The 9,173-nt window shown below is 44.7% G+C and overlaps 1 protein-coding gene across 2 annotated transcripts in view; it reads right to left on the bottom strand.

The window, feature by feature from the left end:
* Positions 1–961: 961 nt before the first annotated feature.
* Positions 962–9,173, bottom strand: part of LOC102215659 (filamin-A-interacting protein 1-like) — a 21,934-nt gene continuing 13,722 nt past the window's right edge. For both annotated transcript variants that reach the window (XM_013912363.1, XM_005738992.1), the window contains exons 5-6: positions 2,177–4,982; positions 962–1,505 (exon numbers count right to left, since the gene is read on the bottom strand). In XM_013912363.1, coding sequence (XP_013767817.1) covers positions 1,299–1,505; positions 2,177–4,982 — 3,013 coding nt within the window. In that variant the 3' untranslated portion in view covers positions 962–1,298. The remainder of the gene's footprint in view (positions 1,506–2,176; positions 4,983–9,173) is intronic.

Below are 9,173 nucleotides of genomic sequence, written 5' to 3'. Positions count from 1 at the left end.
ATATTACACACAGTAGTTTTAAAATATGTTCTTTCATCAGTTCCTCTTGATCCTTCCACTTCTTTAGTGCTCAACCCTGAAGATATTCCAGCTCATTCCTCCACCTGCCTTTCTTCCTTCTCTTTGGGGGTTTTCACAGTGATTCATCTGCCACCCTTTCACTCTGTCCCTAGAATCCTCCTCTGTTACACCAAACCTCTGCACGTCCTCCTTCACTACATCCTTGAAGCTTCTTTGTTGTCTTCTTCCTTTCTTCATACCTGATAGCTCCATATTTACCATCCTTTGTCCAGTGTCTCCTCTGTCCAAGCTATCTCAACCTCACCTCTCTAACCTCACTTCCTGGTCACTCCCAATGAAAACCTTCAAAATCTTCAGTGTCACCATCTCCAAACCATGCATCACAGCAGGTCTCACTGCCATCTTGTAAACTTTCCCTTTCCCTCTTGCTGCTATCCTTTTGTCACAAATCACCCCTGGCAGTGCTTTCCGGATGATCTGATATCATCGTGTTGGTGTTGTTCCCACATCATCATAATAAATGTTGTTCCGGGTTTCTCCTTCACCTCTCTTTGGATGCTTGACCCCAGGTGTTTAAGCATATCTACCTTCACGACCTCTGCTTCTTGCACCGTCACTGTCTCATTGTTTTCTTTGTCTGGCCTCGTGCACATTGCTTTTTAAAGATTTTTGTTTATATTACAGGAATCAACCAGAATATTTGTTATTCCAAAAATATTTACGTAAAGCACAGGAAATGAATTTTTTCATTTCCCTCAATCCTTGGATGCAGGCCCGGGCAAGAAGCACTGGTTGTCACAACTGCAGGTACACAGATGAGTTAACATAAGTGTCTGCATAAATGATCACACCACACTTTGCTCTAATATCACTTTTATTTACAATATTTTCAATACAAATCCTTTAGAAATGCACCAAATTTTCACATAATTGTGTACTTTTTGTGTCTAATATAAAACAAATAAACTCATTATAGATTAAATATCCACCCCAAGAAAGAAGCCATTGATAGCAGCAGAGTCTTACCCAAATGCCCATCACAACACACTGTAAAAAACAACAAAACAAATCATGGATGTTTCAGTCTAAATGGCAGAAATGCAAATAAGAAGTAAAGAAGTAGAAAATACCTTATAAAAAGTATAAAATCAGTCTCCTGCTTAATAATAATAATAAAGAAATGCCTTGTAAACTATAGTTGAGTTGTACTCAAACACCACAGCTTTTACTATGAATCTCTCTGAAGCACCATGTAGATACGTTTGGTACTGTGTCTCTCAGGCTTTTCCTCCATTCTGTAAAGTACTGCTATTCACGCTGGATTTCTTAACTTCTATCCTCATAGACTGACTCTCAGCCCGCGACTCCAGTTTCACTCCACCGGAGACCCCCAGGGATCCCAGCGCAGCCTTTCCCGTTTTCAGGCTCTTGGACATTGGGATGCGGGTCAGCCCTGAGCGCGGTGGCTGGGCATCCTGCCCGGTCTGTTTGACAATAGAGAGAGAGTACAGTTTCTCAGGCAGGAGAATGAAAACAGTTGAGCCACACCGACACTAAGTTATGGATTCATGGTAAAAATCATGCAGGAAACAGGAATTGTAAATTAGTGCAATGTAACTGATCTTATGTGTTAAAAGAGCAGCACAAATGAGAAATATAAACATTTATTTTTCACTGAGCGAGCGAGTGCTTGTCCAGGCCAGGTTTCAGTACGCTGCTGACGGTGCCAAGCTGTTTTGTGTCAGCCAGAGCGCGGAGGGCCCCGAGCCACGGCTGTTTGTGAATGTAAACAGTAAACACAGTGTAACAACTATAAATTACAGCCTGATTAAAGCAGGGTGGCAAAATTCCACCTCATTATCTCTGCTGCTCTCAGACCTGCACATGGCCCCGTTTCTGTCACACTACCCATCGGATCCACAAAGAGCAGAGTAAAAGGGGTCCCGGGAAACACCACACACAGTGCTGCATTATCTCTCATCTCCAGAGATGTGAAAATAAGCTCATGGTGAACTTAGGAAACCGCTATCAGCTTGAGTGTTCCTATCAACTCTTTGATCCAAAAATGTAAAAGAAAATGAAGAAGGTAAGGAAAAGAGATGATCCAACTTAAAGAAAACAGGAATTATCCAAAGCTGGATGAAGGAAAACTTACCATGCCTTGTGTCGTTCTGGAAGAGGAGGACGTAACAGGAGAAATTGTAATGCTGCTCATCACTTTGCTCTGCGTGCTCCTGGTAGTAGTGGTGGTGATTTGACGAGGCGAGCGCAAAACTGTCCCAGTCGATAAGGTCATTTCCTTGCTCTCTGTGACAGCAGCCACCGGCCTGACGACCATCTTTGGGGCGATGTTGTTGCCTAGATGAATGTGGATCTTGCTATCGTCAGTCGTGGTGATGATACTCGTGTTGCCGTGACCCTTTCGTACAGGCGATGGGACCATCTGCTTCTCGGGGGTAACCTTGAACACGGCTCGGCCCATGGTCATCTCCTGAGGTTCTGGGGAGGCAGATGTTTCGCACGCTACAGCTGTGCTCACTGTCATGATGGAGACAGGGGACAAGGGTCTTCCTGAGTTAGTGGAGGAGGTTCGGCTGGTTTCTGGAGACTTGGCTCTAGATATAGCTGTGATAGTGACTGGAGACTTGGCCCTTTCGGGGCCCTGAGACACAGTGGGGGACTTTCTCCGCTGGGTCGGAGCAGTGCCGGTGGGAATGATGGTGATTCTGGATTTGGGTTGAGATGGATTGGGGCTGAGGGGAGCGGAACTAGAGAAAACGTCCCCAGCAGTCGGGCTTCTGATTTCAAGAGTTGCCATGTTGTTTTGGTGATCTGGTGTCACTCGGATGTGGAAAGGCTGACCTGGCTTCTGGGGCATGGTCAGCTCAGAGGAGAAGCTCTCTCCATTGTGCAGTGGCTTCTCCAGGTGGGTCTCTTGAGGGCTGTTGTCCTTTTTTCTCATCCAGGGAATCCAAGATCTCTTGATACCTAAATCACTGCCAGATGAAGGTGAACGCTCAACAGCACTGCCTTTCTCTGCTGGCTTCTTCAGGCACTTCTGTCTTAAGTTGTTCATAATGTGGTTCTCTTCTTGAACAGACTTTCTTATAAAGCCAGCCGGGGTATCCTCCTCTGCTGGCTCGGAGGACGACGCTTCTGTCTGCACGCCAGTGGAGGTCACCGCCACGTCCACTATTCTTCTCCCATTCAAGCTGGGTCGCAGCGCTCGACTTTGACGCTTAGCCATCTCCAGTTCTTTGGTGAGATGGAAAACTTCAGTGCTCATGTTCTTGGCTTTCTCTTCTTCTTCCAAGAACCTCTGCTGCAGGACGGAGAAGTCCACTTGGAGCTGAGAAAGCTGGTCTTCTTTGTGCATGAGTTCGTGGATCTTCTCCTTGAGCGCTACCACGTCGCCTTGCAGTTCCCTGGTTCTGGCCTCCTCTCTCTTGCAACGTTGACGCAGATCTTCCTCCTGGCTTTCCTCCTCTCCTTTCTCGATCGCTTTATTCCGTGCTATCTGAGTCCGCATTTCCTCCACCTGCTGGGACAGAATGTTGGCTTTGTCCTGTTCACTCATGAACTTTTTCTCCAACATGTCGTACTGATCCTCTGTCTTGAGAAGATCTCCCTCTACCACTTCGAGCTGTTTGAGACGGTTTTTCAGGCGCTCAATTTCAAACGTCAGCTCCTTAACTTTGTTGTCGTCTCTGATGATGGGCTCAGATGTTCTCTGCATGTCACATTTCACTGAATTCTTTCCAGAAAGTTTTTCTGCTTGCTCAAATCCATCTAACTTCTTTTTCATTTGGTTGACTTTAGAGCTAAGGTCCTTAGTTTTATCAATTTCATAAGCTAGCTTAGTGTTAAGCTCGCCCTTTTCATTCGTTAAAGTCTCTATTTTGGTTTCCATCTCTGATTTCAATTTTAGGAGCTTTTTGCTTTCTTCTATCAGCTTCTCTGTCACTTCCATAACTTTATTCTGCTCAGCTTTGACCAGGTTGCTTAAATCGTCCTTTTTCTCCTCACATGACTTCACTGTTTCCATCAGGGTCTTTCGTTCTTCCATCAATGCGACGGTCAGTGATTTAAGCTTACTGAGGTCATCCTTAAGGCTCAGCTCAGACTTTTCCAGCTTTATCTCAGATGACTCGAGCTCTTTCATACGAATCTTGAGAGCCACAACTTCGTCTGAAAGCTCTTTGGTCAGGCCCTTCTCTTTTTCTAGAGCACCGTGTAACTGTGCACACTCGGCTTTGCTAACGCTAAATGCTCCCTCGAGTTTTTCCAATGCCATGATTCTTTTTTGGAGCTTCTCCACTTCCAGTCTGAGGTCTTTACTCTTATTGTCCTCCTCTTGTAGCCTCTTCCGTAGCTCCTTACACTGGTTTTCTGTTTTAGTAATCTCCTCATCCTTTCCTTCCATCTCCAGCACTCGTTTTCTCAAGTTCTCTAATTCAGCAATCAGGTTTGAGTTGTCACACTCCCCCCTGCTGATCTTCTCCCTTAGCTCATGCAGTTCCTCCTCAGATCTCCTCAGTGCTCTGTTGCTTTCCTGTAGCTCCGCAACCTCATTTGTGAGGCCTGAAAGTTTTGTATTTAGTTGACGGTTGAGAAGCTCCTGACCGGCTAGCTTGGCACTCATCTCTTCGTGTTGTTGCTTGAGCTTGTCGGCTTTCTCTTTAAGCTCGGCCTCGAGGCTCAGCACCCTGTGTCCATCTTCCTGAGCACGCTGCCTGGCTTCACTTAGAGCCTGCTCACGCTGCTGCAGCTGCTGGCTGAGCTCCTGGACCCGCTGGCTCTGCTGGTCTATTTGTTCCAGGTGCTGCTGCCGCTCATTGACCAACATCAGGGTGAAAGACTTCAGCTTGACCAGCTCCTCTCGCACCTTGGTCAGACGTTTGGCGTGTTCGTTCTCCTTCCTGAGCTGGTAGGCTTTCTCGTTCTCAAGCAACTTCTTCAGTCTGAAAGGAACAAAAAAAGAAAGGGCATTATTCTGGAAGGTCACTGACTTTAAACTTGAGATTTGCATGTACGGGAGGAAACTAGAGTCACAACTCCAACAGAGTGACTCTAGGAGCCTGTGGCAGGGATTAAGGACAATAACGGATTATAAAGCATCAACAACCGGTATGACGAACGCGGACTGGCAGACAAGCTGAACACTTTCTATGCTCGCTTCAAGGCTGCATCATCAACAAGTGCCCAGTGGAGAGAGTGGACAACTTCAAATACCTCGGAGTTCACATCACGCAGGACCTGTCATGGTCCTGTCACATCAGCACCGTGGTGAAAAAGGCCCGACAGCATCTCTACCACCTCAAACGCTTGAGAGACTTCCGACTGCCCTCCAAGGTGCTCAGGAACTTTTACTCGCGCACCATAGAGAGCATCCTGACGGGAAACATCTTCACCTGGTTCGGGAGCAGCACCATGCAGGACAGACGAGCTCTACAGAGGGTTGTGCGGTCAGCTGAGCGCACCATCTGCTCCGAGCTCCCTGACCTGCACTCAATCTACAGCAGGCGGCGCTGGACCAAGGCCAGGAAGATCGTGAAGGACCTCAGCCATCCCAACAACAGACTGTTCTCTCTGTTGAGGTCAGGAAAGCGATTCTGCTCCCTGAAGACCAACACAGAGAGATTGAGGAGGAGCTTCTTCCTGCAGGCGATACGGTCTCTCAATCACACCACCACACAGTACTGACCCACACATATAGTTCTTACACACACACTGGACATTCTGGACATTTGTTTACACCAGTGGCCACTGCACAACTACACTGCGTGGTCATCTAATCTAATCACTCTATCACAAGTCACTTAAATAAATCACTTTAAGCATATTTGCACTGCACAAGACACTTACATGTGGATTGCACAGCCCTGGACATTATATTTCTTGATACCATTTAGTACTTTTATAGCTGCTGGTATTGTTCTATATTTCTTCATATATTCTTATATATTTCTATATTGTGTAATTTGTTGTACAATTATTTTATTTTTAACTTTAATATCAATATTTTATTTTATTCCTTCCAAGCTAAATTTACCCTTCATTTTAATTTTCAGATTTATTTCCTATCCTATTCATAGTCTTTTTTTCTTTAGGTCACGAGCAGTTGTCTAAGCATTTCACTGCATATCCTACTGTGTATGACTGTGTATGTGACAAATAAAATTTGAATTTGAATTTGAATTTGAAAACTTTATGCACTGACTCCACACTCTAAATCAAACACTGGTATAAACAAGCCCAGCACTTGAAGCTATCTAGAAAGAACACGGATAAAACAATTATCAGTCACAGTCCTGGTAGAACACATAATTCATGCTACAGTGTCCCAAACAAGCATCCAGAGGAAAACCTGTCAGAATGAAACACTCCAACATTCCTACTATTTTCAATCCTGCCAAAGCAATAGTACAAGAGAACAAACTGCTACTGAGTTTCACCAACACCCCCTCACCAAGCAGTCATCTTTTCTCTTAGCTCCTTTCTATGCTGCTCATGTCCATTCTCATTTCCAGCTCGAAGAAAATCTATACAAAGCAGAATGCATGCAGATGCAGTTCCTGCCTGTACACTCCCGGGGATATTGTAATACAATATTCAACCTGAACCTTTTTGCATTGCAAATTAAACCAAATTACAAGAAGCATCAGCACAACAAGGATGACTGTGCATTTTAAACAACTCGTAAAGAGACAAAATGAGCTCCATTCAAAATGTATGTGGTCACAAGACCTCAGAAACTTGCTAGATTTAAAACTTACCCACTATTGATGCTCTACAAGTAGGACATGAACCCTGTTCTGCCCGTGCAAAAATCCACAGTAGCAGCAATAGGAGTAGCAGAGACCTCCTGTCACTTAAATCTTCCACCGGCACACTCCAGGCGTGGCATGAGGGCAATGAAAGGTGAATAACTACTGCGAGGAAACAGCAGACTTCTAGTGAGTGATGCCACCTCATCCATGTAAAGCAGTGTGAGAGTGTGTGAGAGAGAGAGCTCTGCTTCAGACACTGTGAAGGGGGTGGGACCCTTCCACAGAACCAGTGTTTTGCAAAGCTCCCCTCAGTTTTAATGCTTTTTATAAAAATAGAGATTAGCCCAATATAACTTTGTTTCCATGTTTACTCCAAAAAAAATGAATCCGTGTTAATGCTTTCTGAGGCTCACATTCAAAGTTATATCATTGTTGCTCCATTTTCCATTCTGTGTGCAGGATAATGTCTCTGCTGTGAGCTCACTGGTACAAGAGAGAATGTCTGCTGCAGTTGCACTTTAGGGGAACCTGGACATGAATGAGGCTCCCTGCAAAGTCTACATATGATGAGGAAACCAGATATGGAAGAGTTGGATGCCTCCCTTGAGGTGACGGAGACATGGGAGGATAGAGACATGGCAATAAGAGTACGAAGCGCTACATCCAGACTGCAGCGCGGGGCCGTGTAGCTACAGTTAATCATTTAAACAAAACCACAGTTTAAAAAAAACCACGTCTGCCAGTGAACTTGTAGATAAACATCGACATTGATTCATAATGCCAGCAGCTTCCATTGCCAAGTGTGTTTAGCATACCTGGCTACTGTACAAAGAGGCCGTCCACATGTGAAAGTGTAGCTCATAACATTTCATACTTACACAGTCAGAAGTCACTGACACCCTAGAAACTGGAACTCTAAAATTACTTTCATGCAAAGGTCAGAGTCATGATGTCAGAGGGGTTTGGCACTTGTGGCCAAGTCATGTAGATTTCTAGTTTACTGTTACTAAGGAAGAAATAATTGTGGTGTACAATGTCCAAAATGGGAAAATACAAGTGTTTGTGTTACCGTTTCTATGAAGCACAGCTTAGCTTGTGTTTCAACTTTGCAAGAAATTGCTTTGCGTCCATGTAAAAGCGTGTGTGATCTATAAGCCTGTGTCAGTAGGATGAAGATGGATGTAGAAAACAAGTGGCAAAAGGTGCAGAGCCTGAGCTCTGTGCACTCTGACTTGGTGTTAAAGGAGAGCAGACAGCGTGCTCGATAATGGCAAACAGTTTAAGTTTGGAGGCCACGTCTTCATTTTGTGTGCGTGACTTTGCGCTCTTTGAAACTCCCGTCAGGAGTGGGAGCTGCTTCCTCCGTCAGTCTGAACACATTCCACCGTGCCACTTGAAATATTTAACATCTTGACACATAAATTACTTGTTGTCTGAGAGGGTGTTAATCGCTGATGGCTGCCGGTCTGAAGGAGCCTCTTCTCTGCCCATTTTCTGCATTCCTCAAGGTGTTTGGCACAAGAGCGTTTGACTTCTCTCTCTTCACTCTCATCTAGATGGCTGGAGATCACATCCATAAGGATGAGAGCACGACACGCTTCCATCTCACCTGAGAGAGTGAATGACTGTCTGTTTGCATGTTTTTGTGTAGCTGTTAGCACTTGTGTCATGTTCTCTTTTAAATCTGTTTTTCCTGTTTATGTTAACCCCTCCAGCCCCTGGCTACTTTTTTTCACTTCCTAGGTAAAGTTTTAGTGAGTAAAAACTCCATAAATCTAAGGCCTAAGGGAAAAACCTGCTACTGTGTGGACAGCAAACGTCTGTCCCATCTCTCAGTGCAAGTGAGATTTGAAAAACAAAATTGGAAGTTTTACTTCCGGCTAAACAAAATTGATGTAAATTAGACAAGAATAACACTGCGTGAGCTTTACTGCGAGCTCCGTCAGGCTTTCTCTTTAATGAATATACCATGGACATGTTAGATTTCCTCCTGGAGTTGAGCTGTTTTCGCATCCCTGTGCTTTGTATCCTTGTATGGTGCAAATAGAGGAATCTGAGACGTGCAGGTGTTGACAGAGTAAAGACCTGGCAGAGTTCATCCTCTCTGCTCTCTCTCTTTGGGGTGACAGAGGCCGCCATGTGTGCGAGCCAAGGAACCTGCTGGAAACCACCTGGCATGAGATGGGGATCAACAAATGATCGAGTAGAAGTAAATTAACCCGTTTAGTTATGATTTGGTCGCTATTACCAACCGCAGCACTTACAGCTAAACTTCACTTATCCTTATCTCTCTCAATAAAGGTTATCTTATCTTATTAATTATAAAGTTTCAGATCAGATTCTTTTGGAGTAAAGTTGTGGAATGTCACTCAAACAACTTCA

Source organism: Pundamilia nyererei, unplaced genomic scaffold (genome assembly GCF_000239375.1).
Source record: "Pundamilia nyererei isolate P.nyererei 1_Seehausen unplaced genomic scaffold, PunNye1.0 scaffold00088, whole genome shotgun sequence".
NCBI lineage: Eukaryota > Metazoa > Chordata > Actinopteri > Cichliformes > Cichlidae > Pundamilia > Pundamilia nyererei.
Note: the sequence above shows the minus strand (reverse complement) of the source record. Positions and strands in the feature narration are given on the sequence as shown.